Below are 22,156 nucleotides of genomic sequence, written 5' to 3'. Positions count from 1 at the left end.
CGTTTTCTAAAAGAAATATTAAAGTTTTAATAATACTGTGTAGTAACGTTAAACATTTTAATGACTTAATCATTGCTGTTTGAGCTGCGCACGCTGAAGCTGAAGAGAATAAAAAAACCCATAAACTGAAAGTTAATTAACTTTCAACTTTTTAATTAATCAACGGAACACATCCTATATAAAATAATCCAGATATTAATACAAAATAAAAATAATATTACAACTAGTATTTGCACAAAATCACGCACAGATGAACTTGAAGTAACCTCATTGAAACTCTGAAACACAGCAAATAAGCCCAAATAATTCACAACGTTATTTTACAAGTATATACGATTATAATATCATGTATAAGAAGAAGACAGTCCCAATCATATTAATGTTTTGTCTTTTTGAGCGCTCGCACTGAAGCTATAGATGATCATCAGCTCTGTGGGTTATTTACCTCAACGAAACACATCCTTTATGAGAATAATCAGATATTTATACTTAATAAAATTAATAAGTTTTATCTGTACAAAATGACGCGAATGCACAAGTGAAGTTTGAACAAGTTATGTAATCAATGTTTAACTCAGTCGACGCGCTCTTACCACAACAACACGCTGAAACAACAACACAGAGAATTCACAACATTTTATTACAATAGTGTCCTCGTTATAATGTTACGTAAATGACAGTCCCAGCAGTTATTAATGTTGTGCATTGCTGTTTGGCTGCCAGTGGTGTGGTCCCTTCTGAATGAAGCCAATAATTCTGCCGATCTAACTACTTTGGGATCAAATAAATTTGTAGTTCTGACGACTGTTGAAACGGCTAACAGCACCACATATCCAAGATATATTATAAACTTGTTGTGAACCTTCTGAAAGCGTTTCGTTGGCCTTCCTCTGGTAGTTGTAGCTGCTGTCACCATAGACTTAAACAGGGCGCGCAGCTGTGACCGGTCCCAAATATGGCGGCGATAGAATACAGTGACGTCACATGAAACCCATGTATAGAGGGTATGCATCGACGTCACTTTCCCGCCGAAAACGCGCTCCCTCAGCTGGACTGAGTGGCAAAAGAACCTGCTGCGTAACTGGATTAATAGGAGAAACGGCGAAAACGCGAGTAAAACTAACGAATTACCCTAAAGGTTGGACTCGAAAGTGTTTCTTACAACTTGTCAAATAAACCTAATCCATGGATATTGACATGCAGCCAGGAGTCGTGTTTCCTGACATTTATATGTGCCTGATTTGACGCTGGGGAAATACATAAAGCAAATCTGGCTGTGAATATTTTAATATCGGTAGGTTTAAATCTGCTTAATCACTTATATCAATGTTATATCGTCATATTGTCCAGCCCTAAAACATATATAGTTTTATAGTATAGTTTTTGACAGTGTTGTTTATTTAAAAACACCCAATTATGCATAATATAAGATGGAAAATATTTAATTGATGAGTCGTCAACATAATACATATCAATACAATATATAAGGTATGATTTTACCTCAAAATCCGTCACGTGCATACCCTCTATACCCTATTGAGGGTGCAAATCAACCACAAAGGGGGCGCTCGCGAGCAACCTTCTGAAACCTAAAATGACAACTGTCACTGTTATATAAAATCACGTCTTGGTAAGATATACAGTGCCCTTCACTAATATTGGCACCCTTAGTAAATATGAGCAAAGGCGGCTGTGAAAATAAATCTGCATTGTTTATCCTGTTGATCTTTCATTCAAAAAATTCACAAAATAACAAGATAACAGCTCTGAGTCTTCTTATATAATGCCTGATGAGTTTGGAAAACACCTGACAAGAGATTAGAGACCATTTCTTCATACAGAATCTCTCCAGATACTTCAAATTCCCAGCTCCATGTTGGTGCTTCTTCTCTTAGGTTCACTCCACTCATTTTCTGTAGAGTGCAGGTCAGAGAACTGGGATGACCGCACATCCTGATATTGCTGAGTTAGATGCGTTCCTGGGTCAACATATTTTGTTGATCCTGGAACAACATTCTAGTCTGAAAATTTAGTCTTAACCCTATTCCTACCCCTAAACCTACCCCTACCCATAAGTTATCCCAAAAATCAGAGGGAAATGATAGATGAATAACATTGATGTAGAGGCACCAATTCATGATTTCAAGCCTAAACTTGACATAATCTGTAAACTTGTCCCTCAAATCTGATTGGTTGATTTGAATGTTGTTCCAGGATAAACAAAAATGTTGACGCAGGAACATGATGTACTCAGCAAAATCAGGTTATGCGGGATGGCCATAGCAGAAGCTTCATTTTGTGCTTAGTGACACATTTTTATGTTGATTTTGATGTTTGTTTTGGATCATTGTACTGATGGAAGATCCAAGTTGTGGGCCTATTTTTCTGCTGGAGGTCCTGGACATCTTGTTCAGATACATCATGAATTCATGTAAATACCAACAGATTGGTATTTACATGAATTAGTAATGTATCTGAACAAGATATCCAGGACCTCCAGCAGAAAAATAGGCCCACAACATTAAAGATCAAGCAGTATATTTAACTGTAGGCATGGTGTACTTTTTATTTCTGTTAGCACCAAACCCATGTGGTGGGATTGCTGCCAAAAAAACTCTTTTTTTAGTTTAATCTGACCATAAAACCAGATCCCTTTTGAAGTTCCAGACATGTCTGACAACTGAATATGCTGGACATTGTTTATGGATGAGTGAGGAGGATTTTTCTTGAAACCCTCCCAAACAACTTGTGGTGATGTAGGTGCTGTTTGATAATGTTTTTTAGGCTTTCTGACCTCAAGTCTTAACTAATTTCTGCAGTTCTCCTGCTGTAATCCTTGGAGAGTCTTTGGCCACTCAAACTCTCCTCCTGACCGTGCATTAGGACGATATAGACAAATGTCCTCTTTCAGGCAGATTTGTAACATCTTTAGTTGATTGGATCTTCTTAATTTCCAATGCTTTAGCTATCCTATTTAATTAATGCTTTCTTAATTTTCAATGCTTTAGCAAGTTTATTAGAGCCACTTTCTATTTTGTGAAGCTCAATCTTTTGCTGCACATCAGAACTATATGGTTTCTCTCCTTGTGATGCATGATTAAGGGAATTTGGCCTTTCTGTTTCCTCATATTTATACTCACAGCCATCTTTGCTCATATTTATCAAGGGTGCCAGTATTAGTGAAGGGCACTGTAAGTCAATATTTGAACCGCTTTATATACAGTGCCTATAGAAAATCATCATACCCCTTTGAAATAGTTATATTATTTTTTGTACATTTTGTCTTACAACATCAGAGTAATGAAAGAAAAAGCAACAGTTAAGGAACTTAATAAAAAACTGAAAAAATAGAATAACAGGGTTGGAAAAGTCATCAGTCTTCTGATTTAATACTTTGTAGAGCCACCTTTAGCTTTAATTACATCCATTCATCTTTTTGGATATGTCTGTACTAGCTTTGCACACCTATATTTGGAAATATTTGCCCATTCTTCCTTGCAGAATTGCTCAAGTTCAGTCAAATTCCATGGTGAGCAGCAATGGACTAGTCTCTTCAAGTCCATCCACAGATTTTCTGTCGGATTTTAGTCAGGACTTTTTGCCAGATGGCATCAGAGTCTTTCAGGTGTATTTTTGCATAGCACAAACAAGACTGAGTGTGGCAGTTTTTCAGGAAAGGCTTCTTTCTTTCATTGCTATGTTTGGCGAAAAGCAAGCACAGCACACCTACTGTGAAGCATGGTGGTGGCAGCATTATGTTGTGGGGTGTTTCTCTTCAGTGGAGTTCTCTTTCACATTTTCTTGTGCTTGAATGCTTAAATTGGCTAGGCGTGAAAATGCATGCAAATGTTAAACTTTCGTGACCATGCAGCACAATCGATTCGGGACAGTGACAGTTCCTTCAACGGTCTGTAACGTCTTTCACGCTTAAAAGCACACCTGCATCCACCATGATTAACATCAAATCCTCAAAAAAATCACATCTGGATTACCATTCTTGGACCCTGGGCAATAGATGTTAAACCTGAAATGACCGAAAAAAAAAAAGGCACAGGAATGTATTTTGTCATCAAAAGGTGACCTCTGAGACAAAATTACCCCAACTCCCGCATCTGACGCATCCACTTCCACAACAAACTAAAGAGGCAGATCATGAGTATCAAGGATGGGAGCAGTTACAAAGGGACTTTATAAGTTTGTAAACGCAGCCCGAGCCTGCAGCAACAAAGAAGCGTTTTCGAGTGGAGGTGAGATCAGTCAGAGGAAGGGTGTTCAGAATGAACCACCTGTAAAAAATGGCGAGCCCCAGAAATCGCTGGACTGCTCTACGACTATCTGGGGTGGGCCAATCAGCAACTGCTTTTACCTTGGCAGGATCCATTTGGATACTCACCTGATGTGATGGACATGATCTCGCGCTTATTCTGGGAGAAGATCAGGATGACATCGAGGTAAACAAATAAGCATGTCATTGACCAGTGCCTGGAAGATCGCCGGGGAGTTAGAAAGCCCAAAAGGCATGAGTAAAAATGGTCATCCCCTGCAAGAGCTCAAAGGCTGATGGATAGGATAGCGATTCTTCACCGTGATGTCATTCAACCCCTGATAATCTATACAGGGGTGCAGCAATCCATCTCTCTTCTCCATGAAGAAGAACCCTGCCCCAGCCGGAAAGGAAGAGGGCCAGATTATGCCAGCAACCTAATAATCGTGAATATTCTTCTCCATGGCCTCCCTCTCATGCCCTTCCGATGCCGGGAACAGAGAGCTATCCAGTTGTCAATGGATAAGCTCACCGGAGTACGGAGCAAGTGGATTAAGGTGAGGTTTGACTCGACGGTGAATGGCCACATTAGGTTCTGCAGGAGGCAGGACAATTGGAGCCTCAGAAGGGTTTGGTCTGTAATTGCTCAAGCCATTCCGTGAGTTGGTTTAGCTGGAGAGACATTTCAGAGAAGGCGCGGCGAGATGCTCTGAGTTCCTCCTGAACGACGCCTTGCTGCTTCAGAACTCAGTGTATCCTCTGATGAGTCCATGATGTGGTCAGTAGATTCTGTCAGTTATGGTAAACAGAGGACTCAAATGTCGCTTCTGCACAGGATCAGGATCATCAACACAACTTTAAATTAAAGAAATCTTTTAACGTTTCACCTCCTTTGTACAACTCACAGACCATGGCTCTGACAGGTCTGGCTCAGATTGCCCCATTGGCATCTTTGTTGCCTCATTGAAGCTAAGCAAATGGCCATGTGGCCCACAGACACTGGTCAAAACCCCAATACACATCACACACACACATACAGCCACACACTCACACGTATGGAGACTGTATTTACATTTAGCTTCAAAATATGACTATGCCAAACTTTCCCACAGAGACGGAAGAAGCCAACGAACTGCAGCCACGGACGCACTGAATCTTCACATGTATCTTTTTGAAACTCAGCATGCAAACTCATGCAAGTACCACTTCTATCTATCTTAGATGTTACACGACCTAACAAAGTGATACTGATTCTTTGCTGGCTCTTAAGGAACTGTCTGTAATTTTTGCTACTCTTTGTCTTCTCTCTTTTCCTGTCTTTACTTTTTATATATGTGTATTCTTTGTGTATATTTAGCCATATAGCCTATGTATTTGTAGTTTCATATATTAAATCCATTATATTCATGCATGATTGTTTCTGTTGCTCATTCAGCTCATCAGTCACTTTTACGTTCCGATTTTGCAAACTGCTTTACACTTTAATGCTAGAATAGGAAGTTATTTCTCGTGGCCAGAGGAATAATCTCCTTTTATAATAGTCGATAAGGAAAACTGATAGTTTGCTGGACAAACTAGAGCAGTCTTTCTAAATTAACTATTAAACTAGAACTAATCCTGAACCATATATTTAATGAATTAAAATCAATAGTAATTAATTCACAATATATGTGCATAACTTCCTTTTTGGTCGATTTATATTATAATTGATCATAACGTGTTATGATTTAATTATATATATATTTCACCCATAATTTGAGCCAATTAATTAATTCGTTGTAATTCGTTACACAAATGCAGAGGGTTCGTGAACGGAGTTTAATGAACTTTGGAAAAAACCACATCCAAAGTAAATGGCACATGTGAACAGAATATAACAAATTTTATGGGAGCTCCATAGCTGCCCGTACAGTCACCAGCAGGCACATAGGATACGGAGACCAGCCAAGATGCATGAAATGAGAGGAGAATGCGATGAGCAGTGAGAGAAGGACCTGCTGTGTCACTCCTCATCTAAGGGTCCTGGGCATAGCAGCAAACCGAGGTTAGATACAAATCACACAGAAAACAGCTCCAAGAACTCATGAGACGAAGCACGACAGCAAGGGGCAAACAGGGTTGGGTCTCAAACTTGGGGTTATGTCTTCATCTGGACCTTTAATTTGTTTTTGCTAAACAACCTATTTCCCATTTACATTTTAACTGTTTCTGCAGTATGTGTGCTGTGAATTGTTGCTGCTGTCTTGTTTGCAGAAGTCAGCATTGCTGGGTCCAACCCAACAAGCCCCCTTCTCAGCAGCAATGAAGCAGATGATTGGTAGGGCAGTAAAAGCAGCCCTTAGCCTGGGGGGAACTGGCTGTGGGCCATGTTGATGTCATATGTTTGATCAGCTCATCTGGGTCATTGTTCTAAACCAAACCCCCTTTAGTTCCAGCTCATTTGGTGCCTTCCTGTACACACACTATAAGCTAATGCAATGTGCAATGTTTTCATAGTACATCATGTGAATGAATATGTGAAAGCAAATCAATATTCCTATAGAATGAATTTGTAATAAAATGTGTGGATTCAGAGTCAAATTTTCTCTGATGAATTGTGACATACAACGATTACTTAAATTGTATTACCAGATATCATGATGTGTTACTCAGCTATACTAATGCATCCATTTATATTCCCTAATCCCTAACTAGTCCTCTCACAACTACCTTTTTATGGGACTGCCCTAGTTTGTGTTCTCTCGGGGTCTGTTTTAATAAGGATTGATCTACATCCTGCTCATTCTGTCTGACCACACACACTGGTGTGTCCCAATGGACCATCCATCCTGGATTCAGTGAAGGGGAATGGCTTTAAATATGTATTGAGTGTTTATATGCTCTGAATATGGAAGTGGAGTGTTTGGCCAGCTATTGCCACTCACTCATTTACCCAAATAGATTTGCATGCCATCAGGATCAGCTAATTAAAATGTGTAGCCATAATTCAAAAAAGCACAACTGTTGTCTGAGATTCTACTAAACTAAAATAAAATGTAAAACTAAAAAGTTTTTGAAAGTAGTCCCTTATATTCTTCAAGGCTGCATTTATTTGATCAAAAATACAGTAAAAACAGAAATATTGTGAAATATTATTTAACAATTATACAGCTATACAAATTATACAATAAAAATTATAAAATTTAAAAGAACTGTTTTCTGTTTTAATATACTGTAGTTTCACATGTAATTTATTCCTGTGGTGGTAAAGCTGAATTTTCAGCAGCATTACTTTAGTGTCACGTGATCCTTCAGAAATCATTCTATATGCTGATTTGCTGCTCAAGAAACATTTCTTATTATCAGTGTTGAAATCAGTTGTGCTGCTTAACATTTTTGTGGAAACAACAATACATTGTTTTGTTTTTTTCAGGATTCTTTGATGAATAGAAAGTTATGAATGTCACGTTTGATCAATTGAATGCATCATTGCTGTCACCATTATGTACAGTATGTTTCTATCTTTGGGATTTTTAGTATGTTTTAATTAGTTTCCTGTTTCCTTTGTTCAGTTTTCCCACTTCTCATTTGTCTACATTTGGTTCGGCTGTGTTTGATTAATCATCTCGTTTGTGTTCTATAAGTTGTTCCCTCTCAGTTACTCTTGTCTGGTCACTGTTATACTATGTGTTTGCACTGCCTGCCTGTTGTGGATTATCATTAAACTTTGCCTTGTGGAATTTTATTCATCTGCCTAATCTGTATTTCTGCAAACTACGTGACAGATGATCGGATCTAGAAGAAGATATGTGGAGATAACCTCCATAAACGTTGCCCCTGGGAAGGGAGATGGACTTTTTGAAGGAAGTATTGTTTTTATATTCCAGGGTGGTAGGTGTTTAGAGGACTATGTGGAGGAGTTTATATACACCTGCCACCATGCCACCTGCAGTGATCTTACCTTAATTGAGGAATTCAGGGTTGGGCTGGATGAGGAAATCCGCATGGTAATGCCGTGAGGAGATCCAGCCTGGTCATTAGCGAAATACAACTTTGCATTATGGATCTCTGGATCTCATTATGAGCAGGATCCTCATCCACTGTTGGCGAAACAGAGGAGGACTCCAACTACCCCGCTTTGACGAATGAGCCAGAGCCTATGGACAAGAGAACAGAGTTTACCACTGCCCCAGAAGTGGATCTCCAAAGTGGCTCTGACCAGGGGTGTGAGCCTGTGGTACCAGCGGCCGAGGGAATGGAAGCGGAGGACTGGATGATAGACTTCAATGGGGACTTGTTCACACCCACCCTATCCCACCCGGTACCTTCATCATCGCTGTTTTCAGACAGCACCAGTGACATTATGGCCCATGATCTCCTCTTCTCATTAACCTGCATGAACTGTACTATTCTTACTGTTTTTCTGTCATGTTGTGTGGCATCGTGAAGCTCAGCCAGTCCTCCAGCCTCACCGCTGCTGGATGTCTACAGCCCTGCGCCATCTCCGGGGAGTCCCGAGCCTCCCTAGGGGATCCTGTGGCTCAGCCTCCTCCCTTCGACCTCTTCGCTCCATCTCGGGCTGTTGACCTGTCGGCTCTGTCTTGGCTCCACCGGAGGCCGTCGGATTTTCGGCTCCATCGGGTTCCTTCGTCCTGCTGGCTCCCACTTGGTCAGTCATCACACAACTTTCACCACGGACTTGCGGGCCATCCGGTGCACTCTGTCCCTCCACCCTTACAGCTGCAGTGGGTTCCTCCTTCCCCTCAGCATTGCCTCTGTCCTCCATCACACCAGCTCCACCTCAGCCCTCTGGTACTCTGGCTTCACCTTCGACGTTTGTCACTCATCGCCATGACATCGCCTTGGTCTCCAGTGCCAGCGATGTTGTTTGATTCCATCGACCATTGGATCCTCCGGCCTCGTCTCCGTTGTCATCAGCCTCCATACCATCTTGGCTCCTCCCTCCCTCTACTCCGCCGCGGGCTGTCGGCACCGGCAAGCTCTGAGTCTGTGCCAGCGAACATTCTCCTCCATTGCCGCCAAGGGATTGTCGTCATCTTCCCATCACCATCCCTTCACCTCATCCTGCCATCATCCCCACATTTCTGCCTTTCACCATCCCTTCGCCATCTCCTCATCCACCTCCAAAACCCCCTCCATCCCTCCCTCTGTTTCTGCTGTTACGGCATGAGGACGCGCCTTGCTGGAGGGGGGAGTAATGTCAGCATTATATTCAGTATGTTTTCATTAGTTTCCTGTTTCCTTTGTTCAGTTTTCCCGCTTCTCATTTGTCTACATTTGGTTCAGCTGTGTTTGATTAATCATCTTGTTTGTGTTGTTCAATAAGTTTTTCCCCCTCAGTCACTTATTTGTCCGGTCACCGTTATACTATGTGTTTGCTCTGCCTGTTGTGGATTATCATTAAACTATGTGACAATTGCTGATTAATTTAATCTTTAAAAAAAAAAAAAAAAAAAAAAACCCTTACTGTCCCCCAAGCTACACTGCCCAGCTCGAAGTAAACCTCGTTTCTATCCCTGTTGAAATGTCCAATTTAGACCATAATGTTTGATACTTGTCTAGCTGGTGGACAAGCATTAGCCACGTTGTTTTGTGGGTGAAGCTGATTGACCAAGTTGCTTTGCTAGTTTAAATGATTAAAAAGTTTGGTTGGGTTTTTCTTGGCAGAATGTTTCATCTCAATCCACCATAATGAAAAATAGAGCAGCAGTCACTCTTGCACACTTTTAATGCTCTGATTTATTGCTGCACATTGATCTCTGACACTCTCTGTGGAATTCAGAAAATTACGTTCAATATTGTATATTGATTGGCTTAACTGGGAGGAGAGGTCCATCCTCTTGTATTTAAAGCTGTGAATACTGCACAAATGTTTTTTTGTTTTTTTTTCCTTTTTAGCAGCATCAATGCAGTAGAGGACCTGTTCTGATGCTCAGTGATGTAAGAGAAAGGAGTCAAACACCTAACATGGCTAATCCAGCTCTGGAAACTAGAGACAGCTTAACTGAATCAGAAGAGGGGGATCAGACACCTGAAGAGAGAGAGCGGAGATGGGATACTAAAAGGGGGTGTGTCAAGCAGCATGTGTGTGTGTCCATGCGAAAAGTAGAGAGATGGGTATGTGTGTGTGTGTGTTAGAGAGAGAGAGAGAGAGAGAGAGAGCACACTAAAACACACAGGCACGCGCAAGCACAGACAGAATCAAATCTTTCCGCAGCAGGACGGCAGGGTGAAGGATTACTCCTATTTAAGACTCTTCATCCATGCTTCCCGTGGTGAGCACATCTCTTCTGGCACAATTAAAGTTTGTGTCTATTCGTGTATGTTTGTGTGAGTTCAGTTGCTTCGGTATGGAAATGTGTCACTGCATGCTGCTGCTGGAGAGAAGATGCATTGAACAGTGCTGCACTGGTTGGTAATGTAGACCAGCATCCCCCTCTTTCTCTCTCTCTCTAATGCTCAAATAATAATGATAAATGCTGCATCCATTTCAGGAAACAGAAATAAGAGGAAAGAGTGTTGAGAAATGAGTTAAAATGCAATTAAGCGAGAAAAATGAAAGGTTAATGTGAGTTAAGTAGCAGAGTGTGCACTGCAGTAGCTGTCAGATCATTTGACATAAATCTAAGCAGTCTAATAGAATTGCAAACTGTTAGTCACAATACAGGCTATCTGCAATCTTAGTAATGAGAATTGATTCATATAGAATGTATTAGTGTGTGTTTGGTTGTTTTCCTCTTCTGTGAGGTACATTTTTCTGAACTGGGTCACATGACTCGAGGGGATCGAATAAGACTGATGGTGTGTAAATTCTGCACTGGCTGTAATATGCCACCCAACACTCAACGTTTAGCTTAGTGCCACTGTTGGGGGGACAAAACATGTTCAGTTCCGTGGGAAGATATTTAGTTGGCATTAAAGATTTACGATATCATATATATCACATATCAGAACCATACTGATTATAGGATGATATCATACATTTAATAAAATCACAGATATAGACTGATAACCATTATATTGTGGATACCTAATTTCAGTATTATTGGATTTTTATTGGGTATTTAAATATTTTTCAGGCCAATACTGGACATTTAAATTGCCTGTTGATATTTAAATATTAACATAACACTAACACTATCCTTAATAGCAAAGGGTATTTTATTTTATTTTATTTTGTTTTGTTATTTATTTTATGTGTTATTTTATTATTTTGCAAAAATGTATAGATTTATAATAATTTATATATTTGTATTTTATTTTATCTTATTATTTTGCAAAGAAGTATAGATTTATTATTTATTTGTTTTTTGCCATGAAGTATAGTTTTATAATTTTTACATTATTATTTATTTTATTTTATTTACTATTTTGCAAAGAATAAATTTATTTTATTGGCAAATATATAGATTACTAATTTATGCATTTTTATTTTATCATTTTATATTATATATTTTGCAAGGAAATATTGATTTATAATAATTTATAAATATAATAATATTTTATTTTGCAAAGAATTTTACTACTATACTAATTTATAAATTTGTATTTTTTCAAATACGTATAGATTTTTAATATTGTTGCATGCCTAGAAATCACTTTCTGGTTGAATCCAGTTTACCCATCTGTTCTTATCTTATGCTTTTCTTTTTCTTTTTTGCAGAACCTGCGCAGGATGTGAAATGCAGACAGCCTGGTGACATTGTGAAGTGTAACATCTTCAGAGGAGTGTCAGCATGACCCCTCACAGTGAAGCTCTACTGCTGGTCTTCAGTTTCTCACTGTGTTGTAGTTTGTATGCTGCATCTTTAAATAGAAATGAAAGAGCTTGGGCCAGCACTGACCCAGAACCAGCTAGCAGCTCACTGTGGACGTTCCTACCGAGACAAATGGACAAGACTACTCCAGCTATTCTCAGTTTATCCCCAAATGTACTACATTCAGAGGTGACTAGCAGAGACCTTGAGGTAGAACTTTCAGCTGAACAAAACCCCTATGTCACAATGGAGGATCATTTGTCAAGACTTCCAGCCACAAGAACACCATGGATCAAATCTTTGAGTTCCACTGAGACTGAAATTCCTTCAGACATCCAGAACGATGAAGAAGGACCTCAAACGGAAGCATCTGATTGGCCAAATTTTAGTAAGCAAGGAAATACTGACCAATCATTTAAATCTTCTCAGGCCTGGAGTACAGAGTCAAAGACACCTATTGCTTGGAATACAGAGACAAAGACACCTAAGACTCATGCTGAAACAAGATTTCGCACCTACCAGACACTGTGGAAGTCATCTAGTGCTACCCAAACACCATATGCCAGAGGAACTTTAGATGGTACCACTTTGCCAAGAGGGCTGATAGACTATCGGTGGCCATCTGAGGAAACAAAGGATTTGACAGATGCTCCTACAGGTAATCCAATTAATGATACATCAAAGCCAACTCTCCATGTCATGACATAACTTGATAGCGTGTGAAAGTGTATCTATTCATAAAATACATGCAAAATACATGCCATTTCACTGATTTGATTTTCTTTTTGTTAAAAAGACCAACTTAGACCAAGATGAATTTCATTGTTGGATCATAATGTTTCATGCTGGTCTGGTGCTGATAATCAAGCATAAACATGCTTAAAGGGTTAGTTTATCCAAAAATGAAAATTCTATCATTAATTACTCACCCTCATGTCGTTCCACACCGTAAGAGCTTCGTTCATCTTCAGAACACAAATTAAGATATTTTTGATCAAATCTGACGCCTCATTGAGGCCTCCACTGACAGCAACTTTCAAACGGCCAGAAAGGTACTAAATACATATTTAAAACAGTTCATGTGACTACAGTGGTTCAACCTTAATGTAATGAAGCGATGAGAATACTTTTTGTGCACCAAAAAAACAAAATAACAACTTTATTCAACAATATCTAGTGATGGTCGATTTCAAAACACTGCTTCATGAAGCTTTGAAGCTTTACAAATCTTTTGTTTCGAATCAGTTGTTCAGAGCGTGTATGATGCTGCGTTCACGCCACTTCGTATTTACCAGAATCTTGAAATGACAACACGTGGCATTATATTTGGAGCTGTTCACGTCCTTTTGGTCCTTGGAAGGGGAATTATGCATTTCCATGGCACCACTATCAAGGCCTAAATTAATCTACAGCGGTAGATTCATGAAGCTTCAAAGCTTTATGAATCTTTTGTTTCGAATCAGTTGTTCAGAGCGTGTATGATGCTGGGTTCACGTCACTTCGTATTTACCAGAATCTTGAAATGACAACACGTAGCGTTATATTCGGAGCTGTTCACGTCCTTTTGGTCCTTGGACTGGGAATTATGCGTTTCCATGGCACCACTATCAATGCCTAAATGAATCTACAGCGGTCAGGTGGTACAGTGACCACATGGTACATGTGGGAGCTTTTCGAAAACTCACAGCTTACAAGCTGTAATTACAAGCTCTACGAGAATGTGAATGCTTTTTACAAGCTAGAATCTCGTAACTACAGGAATTACGAGGCCGCGTGAACGCACCTTCAAACTGCCAAAGTCACGTGATCGAAGCCTCGCTTACTGAAATCACGTGACTTTGGCAGTTTGATACACGCCACGTGACTTCGCTAAATGAGGATTCGTTACATCATAAGTGTTTTGAAATTTCAATAGTTCACGTGACTTTGGCAGTTTGATTCACGCTCCAAACCACTGATTCGAAACAAAAGATTCGTAAAGCTTCAAAGTCGTTATTTTGTTTTTTGGCACACAAAAAGTATTCTCATCGCTTCATAACATTAAGGTTGAACCACTGTAGTCACATGAACTGTTTTAAATATGTTCTGGGCATTTGAAAGTGTAAATTAACTTGCTGTCAATGAGGGTGAGTAAATTTTCATTTTTGGGTGAACTAACCCTTTAAAGGTGCCCTAGATTAAAAAATTGAATTTACCTTGGCATAGTTGAATAACAGGAGTTCAGTACATGGAAAAGACATACAGTGAGTCTCAAACCCCATTGTTTCCTACTTCTTATATAAATCTCATTTGTTTAAACGACCTCCGAAGAACAGGCGAATCTCAACATAACACCGACTGTTACGTAACAGTCGGGGTGTACGCCCCCAATATTTGCATAATGCCAGCCCATGTTCAAGGGATTACACAAGCCAGTATTAACGTCTGGAGCTGCACACAGCCGAATCATCAGACTAGGTAAGCAAGAATAACAGCGAAAAATGGCAGATGGAGCAATAATAACTGACATAATCCATGATAGCATGATATTTTTACTGATATTTGTAAATTGTCTTTCTAAATGTTTCGTTAGCATGTTGCTAATGTCCTGTTAAATGAGGTTAAAGTTACCATCGTTTATTACTGTATTCACGGAGACAAGAGCCGTCGCTATTTTCATTTTTTAAACACTTGCAGTCTGTATAATGCATAAACACAACTTCATTCTTTATAAATCTCTCCAACAGTGTAGCATTAGCCGTTAGCCACGGAGCACAGCCTCAAATTCACTCAGAATCAAATGTAAACATCCAAATAAATACTTTACTCACATAATTCGAAGCATGCATACAGCATGGATGACGAACATCTTGTAAAGATCCATTTGAGGGTTATATTAGCTGTGTGAACTTTGTAAATGCGCTGTAATATAGTCGACAGCTCGTGTGGCAGGGAGCACGCGATTTAAGGGGGCGGCGCTGAGTGTAAATCAGTGCATTGTTAATGATGCCCCAAAATAGGCAGTTAAAAAAATTAATTAAAAAAAATCTATGGGGTATTTTGAGCTGAAACTTCACAAACACATTCAGGAGACACCTTAGACTTATATTACATCTTGTGAAAAAGCATTCTTGGGCACCTTTAAAGTTAACTGGTGAAGGTGATATATCATTTTCAACAACTAGTGAAGCTGAAAATGATAATAATAAACAGAGAGTCATATGTTGATTCATTAAGCATTCTGATGGATTCTGTTAATGGATTTGACAGACTGATTTGAACTGGTAACTTGATCGTTTTATTAAACCGGCTCATGAGTCATTTGTTCGGGAATTACACTATATTTGTAACACTGTATGTTTTGGTTCACAAATCACAAAAAAGAACCAGCTCATTTGAGTATTTGTTCATGAATCAGACTACTCTGTTGATGCTGTATGCTCTTATGAATCACTAAAAAGAATCGGCTCATCAGAGTCATTTATGAATCAGACTTCTTGGTAGCACAGTATGTTTTTGATTCACTACAAATGGCTCATAAGAGTCTTTCAAGAACAACACTTCTTGTCATTATTTTGCAGTACAGGGTCTTATTACTGCATCACTTTTAATAAAAAATTAGACGTGCACTTCTACTGCATCTATTTGGTAATGCTGTTTAGACATAAAAACTATAATGACTGCATCAATGGTGCATCCACCTTTAGCTCTTAGCTGTTCCTCAAGCTGCAGTGAAAATATCAGTATTCCAGCAGCGAACAAGCTGTTCATCACTGCAGATGTGAGTGGGATACAAGCCCCCTAGTGACTCATTGGGAAACTGAATGCAATTTACAGTTGTTGTTTTTTTTGTTTTTGTTTTTTTAAATCTATTGGAATTAATGTTTAGCTGAGGTTAATTGGTAAAAAAACAACAACAACAACAGCAGGTTAAATGAAATGAGAGATTGTATTGTAACTTTTTGAGCTAGCATTAACTCTCAGTTCCTCCTTTTTAAGAACAGGTTTCTAATTTTCTCTTTCTCTCTCAGATAGTCTGACAAAGCTGACACTCAATATGACAAGAGCTGACCCTGAAAGAGAGGAGCGTGAGGGTCTTGACCAAATGAAAAAGGAACAAAATGGCCAATCTACCACCACTGTGATCAAGGTCACTGGAACCTATCCTGAAGCAGGTACTGAAGCATTCATTGTCAGAATGACCTCTATTCTAACACATTATCTTTTACTGGTGGTGAGCAGAATGTAATGGCTTTCCAGGGCTTTACAAAGCTTCTGAATTTCCATGTATCTGGGAGGACACAAGAAGTAGAAAGAAATTACTGTTCCATCTATATCTATCTAACTATATATATATATACATACACTATATCGCCAAAAGTTTTGGGACACCTGCCTTTACGTGCACATGAACTTTAATGATATCCCATTCTTGATCCGTATGGTTTAATATGGAGTTGACCCTCCCTTTGCAGCTATAACAGCCTCAACTCTTCTGGGAAGGCTTTCCACAAGGTTTAGGAGTGTGTTTATGGGTATTGTTGACCATTCTTCTAGATGTGCATTTGTGAGGTCAGGCAGTGATGTTGGCGAGAAGGCCTGGCTCGCAGTCTCCGCTCTAATTCATCCCAAAGGTGTTCTATCGGGTTGAGTTCAGGACTCTGTGCAGGCCAGTCAAGTTCCTCCACACCAAAACTCGCTCATCCATGTCTTTATGGACCTTGCTTTGTGCATTGGTGCACAGTCATGGGGCCAGGAAGGGGCCATCCCCAAACTGTTCCCACAAAGTTGGGAAATTGTCCAAAATGTATTGGTATGCTGAAGCATTAAGAGTTCCATTCACTGGAACTAAGGGGCCAAGCCCAACCCCTGAAAAACAACCCCACACCATAATCCCCCCTCCACCAAACTTTACACTTGGCACAATGCAGTCAGGCGAGTACCGTTCTCCTGGCAACCACCAAACCCAGAGTCATCCATCGGATTGCCAGACAGAGAAGCGTGATTCATCACTCCAGAGCAGTGTTTCTCAACTCCAGTCCTCGGGACCCACTGCTCTGCACATTTTGTATGTATCCCTTATTTAACACATCTGATTTAGATCATCAGCTCATTAGGAGAGTCTGCATGAACTGAATTGAGTGTGTCATATAAGAGAGACATACAAAATGTGCAGAGCAGTGGGTCCCGAGGACCGGAGTTGAGAACCACTGCTCCAGAGAACACGTCTCCACTGCTCTAGAGTCCAGTGGCGGCGTGCTTTACACCACTGCATCCAACGCTTTGCATTGCACTTGGTGATGTAAGGCTTGGATTCAGCTGCTCGGCCATGGAAACCCATTCTATGAAGCGCTCTACGCACTGTTCTTGAGCTAATCTGAAGGCCACATGAAGTCTTTCACAAATGTTTGTAGAAGCAGTCTGCATGCCTAGGTGCTTGATTTTATACACCTGTGGCCATGGAAGTGATTGAAACACCTGAATTCAATGATTTGGAGGGGTGTCCCAATACTTTTGGCAATATAGTGTAAATATAAAAAGGGGGTTTGGAATAATTGAACTCAAGGTCTTCAGTATGCTCATTTATCTGGGTTCATAATTATTGCATATGTAACCTGTTTCTTCATTTTAGTCTCTAATGAGACGATTATTTTTAGACTGCACACAAAAACAAACATACAATATGGTACTTGTAGTCTGATTCACATGCTAATGACTCTTATGACGCAATTCTTTTTGGTGAATCAAAAACATTTTCAAGGAAAAGTATATAGATTTCTCATATAATATAATATAATATAATATAATATAATATAATATAATATAATATAATATAATATAATAATAAACAGCTAAAACTGATTTCAACATTGCTAATAATAAATGTTTCTTGAGCACCAAATGAGCATATTAGAATGATTTCTGAGGAATTGTGTGACAAGAATTGTGTATATAAACCTATTAGCTATGGACATTGATTAACTTTTTTGAGGTAAATATAGCCTTAAATGACAATTTATTTATATGACAAACAAATTTTCATGAGAAAATTACAAATTTGTTGTGGTATGAAATCTCTTCCTGTGAACAAAGGTCAATCATTCAATCTTTAGGCGGGGAAAGTTAAGCCAGATCCTCTGACCTTAATTAACACATGCTAAAGGACTAATGCTGACTCAGAGTTGCAGCCCCAGTGTATTCTGGATCATTACTAATGTAGAAAAAAATGACTGATAATCAATATCAATCAATTAACCCTGCAATAAACAACAGGGTTCACAATTAGCACAGGCTATTTGAAAAAAAATTAGGCAGTAGTCAAAAAACACAAACTTGAGAAGCCCCTTCTTCTCATTTCCATGCACAGGTATTTATGTGACATAAAGTGATGAAAGTGTGTCAGTTTTAAAAATAGTCACACACATGAGAATGGCAACAGGGTCAATGCCCTCTTATCTGTGCCGTATGTGAATGTGTGTCAGGGATGAAGTGCGACCCATTTACAACAGCCTACTTCCACATCTCTGCTAGCTAATTAACATAGTCATTGTTTTATGTACTTTATGGCCGATGGTGTATTAATGATGTACAATTCATGCCCCTGCCTTTCGTACTGGAACACAATCTGCTTACCTCTAGTTTTAGATTTTTAGATTTGTATGCTTCAAGGTTTTTTGTTGTTGTTGTTGTTCTGTGTTTTCTCTGTGGTTTAAATACTTCTTGTGCTGTAATTATATGTGGCAAAAAACAAACAAAAACTAAAACTAAAAAGCTGCTTGTGGAGAACATTAGCTTTGTGTTTTGTGAATATAACCTCATGAGTGCATAAACAGCTGGATAACATTGTCAGATTCCATTTTAACAGTTATAATATGAAATGTTTCATTTTATATACTTTTGCACATAGAAAAATTATTTACATTTTTGAAAATGTTTGTCACTTGTGAGAAACTGAAATATAATACACACTAAATGCATCTTAAACTAAACTTTATGTTGTATTTCAGCATCTCCAGGTGGGGACTGGCGTGAGTCTTCCACACTTCCGGACTGCAACCTGGTTGGTACTGGGATCTGTCAGTCACCTGACTCTTCGAAGAATCATGCTTCTACTAACAACACTCTGTCCACTCCACCTCCTGTTTATGAAACCACACCCCCTGGTGTGATAACCCCACCCCTTGAAGCCCTGACTCCACCTCTGTTAGTCCCTCTACTGACTGACTGGAATGCCGCCATGGCCACATGGGGCCTGGCATGGGAATTGCAGGTATACGGGCTCGGCTGTGTGTTCTCGCTTGTGGCTGTGCTGTCTATGCTCAGCCTGATGTGTTTGCCATTGCGGTGGCCCTCTGGTTGTGCCCACTTTAGCCTCCTCCACCTTCTCCAGTTACTGACAGGTTCCAGCCGGGCTCTGTGGCTCCTCTACGATCCATACGGCCAAAAAGAGCGTCTTCCCGTAGTCTGGGCACGACTGCTACACGAAGCTGCCTATCCCTGTCTTACGGCATCATTTGGCCTGCTGCTGCTACTGCTAACTGCTCGCTCTTGTACCCAGCTACTTTCCCAGAACACCCTGCAGCGCAGCACCTGCCTGTTGGCCGCCCTAGTACTGCTGCACGTAGCGATAGTGATGGCTTCCATGGCAATACTGCAACTTTTTCCCACCCTGCAAGTTGTGCCTCTAATACCGCCTGCAGCCTTCGTCTTAATGTCCTCTCTCCTGTCATTCACGTACCTGCTTCTCTACTGCTGTGCCCGGCCAAACGTCAAGCACATTTACCGGCTGAACGAGAGCTCTCCTGAGCGGCCATCGTGCCATGCCAGCAGGTGTCCATTCACAGAGGCACAGATGTGGGAAAGGGCGGCCAGGGCTGGGGTGTTCTCTGCCCTCTTTCTCTTAGCATGTGGCAGTCTCCGACTCTATGCCATACTCACCGCTGGAGGGCTGACCGGTGGGGTCATGGTTGGCCTGATGCCCTGGCCCTGGTGGGGATTCCAGCTCAGCTGCCGAGTTTGTGAAACAGGGGTATGTCTCACCCTCGCTCTTGTAATCACTCACCCCCTTCTCTGTTGTGGAGTGCCCCCTTCCAAACCTGGTGCCTGCAGCTGGTTCTTCAAAAAGCCACCTACAGAAGGAACCACATTGGGAAAACCCACCATCTTCTCAAATCGGTGTGGCTGGTCACTACGGCCCACCGAGAAGCTGGGGTTGTGTGAGGGAATAGTACGGCGGGAAAGCGAAAGTGTGCCGCTCTACACCTTGGTGGAGCTTCCGCACAGTGAATCTGATGGTTTGGACCTCCACTATCCCAGCAGCCCTCAGCACGAGTCTTCCACACAGCTCTCCCAAATCGCAAAGAAGAGCAAAGGATCCCATGCATCCTCCTTTGCCAGCTTGGATGCCGACTCCACGGCAGATCTGCGCCCCCCTTCGCCCATCGACCTGCGACGAAGCATCGACGAGGCCTTGAACAGCGAAGCTCTGTTCCAGCATAGCTTGTTCGGCTCGTCTAGGCTCTCTCTTAGCACGCGCGGACCCCCGGATGGACAACCCTGTTGGGGAAACTCCACCGAACCCAGCCTGTACCGCACTGCCTCCTGTGGGGATGTGGACCCCGCTACTGTACCCAACCGACCCAGGCAATGGAGCACTATATCTGGGAGACCAGCTCAGGTCTCGGTCCATTGCAGTGGGTTAAACTCAGCACAACAGTCTCAGAATAGTCTACACAGGGGCTCACAGTCTGGGCAGCGACTCCACAGACGGTACACAGCCTTGGGTTCTACGTCCTCCAGAGGGAGCGTGGATGTGGAGACAACGTCTCATGTTGATGAGCTAGCTGTTCAGGCTGAATTCATCAACGTCTGCAGGCAGATAGATGCACTCAGTATCAGTAGTGATACGATTGATCTTTAGGGGAAGAAATCTCTGAAACAACTAACCTAACACCCACAGTAATTTCAGCCCTAGCTACTCCAATTTACAGAACTTTTCTTAAGATATATGTAGAGAGGAATTTGCTGTTGAAGCATTCTGCTTCAGTGGAAAGAAATGTTTTGTTTTAGAAGGAGACATGACAAGGACAAAATGGCAAACAGCAACCTCTGAAAAATTGATGTTCTTTATCAACTGTGAGAAATTCCCTAAAACCCCATTCCTGTTTTTAACAAATCACATATAATCTTGATGAAAATACTCGACTTGATCAAAAGACTTTAAAAGAATCAAGACAAATTTTAAAAAAGAACATGAGGCTTTTGTATACCTTTCAGCAATAAAGCTAGCACTTGCGAACATTTTTTATGATGAGTGTTTGGCTTTGCTGTTACAGCATGGATCACCTAAACACTCATTTGGCAGCGTTACTACTATATAGAGACACGTTCTATAGAACTCGTTTGCAATTCATTGCAGCACTATCATAACCCAATTATTTGTGGCAGCTTTGTTATTTGGGTAACATTTTGTTCTGGAATGAGACCTACTGTACATGTTCTGTTGGAGCATAAACTTACGGGAAAGATGTCATTAGCAAAAGGCTGCGTGAGGATAACAATGAAAAACAGAAAAATCCCTGCAATACTAAATGTACATCATGTACTCATGTCACAATCTTATTGAAATAAATGTTTATCTGCCAATTCACTTGCAGTATATTGCATATTGTGGCTATGTTCGGAATTACATGCTAGTATACTGCTTGCGTTGTTTCTTTAGCATGTTAATTTTCTGTATGCACATAACACCTCATGTGACAACAATGTAGCAGAGCCTACTACAGTAAGAATTTTTTTGTTGTATAATGCATATCTTTCACATATATAAACTGCAGAGTATGCAGTAATATGCTAGTAGTCAATTTCGAACATAGCCTCCATCTTTACAAAATCAAGTGTTTATAATGCCTGACATTCTGGTGCACAGATACTGCCCTCTGTTGGACGTGGAGATGTAATAACAAGAAGTTGTGACAGCTTTTGCCTTTGTCATATTTTTTAGTGCGTATCTTTGTGGTTGAAAGCAGGAGCTCAACACATGAAGAAACAGACAGAGCAGCTTATATTCTCTAAGATCGTCTCACTGTTGGCTTTTTATTTTTGCAAATGTTTAAGATATGCTTTTTCTCTCTGTGCTTAGTAAATTGCCCAGTTG

At 40.4% G+C, this 22,156-nt stretch overlaps 1 protein-coding gene across 1 annotated transcript; it reads left to right on the top strand.

The window, feature by feature from the left end:
* Positions 1 to 10,223: 10,223 nt before the first annotated feature.
* Positions 10,224 to 21,300, top strand: prrt4a (proline rich transmembrane protein 4a). The gene is made up of 4 exons (XM_048168749.1): positions 10,224 to 10,539; positions 11,928 to 12,679; positions 16,032 to 16,175; positions 19,008 to 21,300. The coding sequence occupies exons 2-4, from the start codon at positions 12,001 to 12,003 to the stop codon at positions 20,918 to 20,920; spliced, it is 2,736 nt and encodes a 911-aa protein (XP_048024706.1). The 5' UTR covers positions 10,224 to 10,539; positions 11,928 to 12,000; the 3' UTR covers positions 20,921 to 21,300.
* Positions 21,301 to 22,156: the final 856 nt, after the last annotated feature.

The sequence above is a fragment of the Megalobrama amblycephala genome, linkage group LG19 (genome assembly GCF_018812025.1).
Source record: "Megalobrama amblycephala isolate DHTTF-2021 linkage group LG19, ASM1881202v1, whole genome shotgun sequence".
Lineage (NCBI taxonomy): Eukaryota > Metazoa > Chordata > Actinopteri > Cypriniformes > Xenocyprididae > Megalobrama > Megalobrama amblycephala.
Note: the sequence above shows the minus strand (reverse complement) of the source record. Positions and strands in the feature narration are given on the sequence as shown.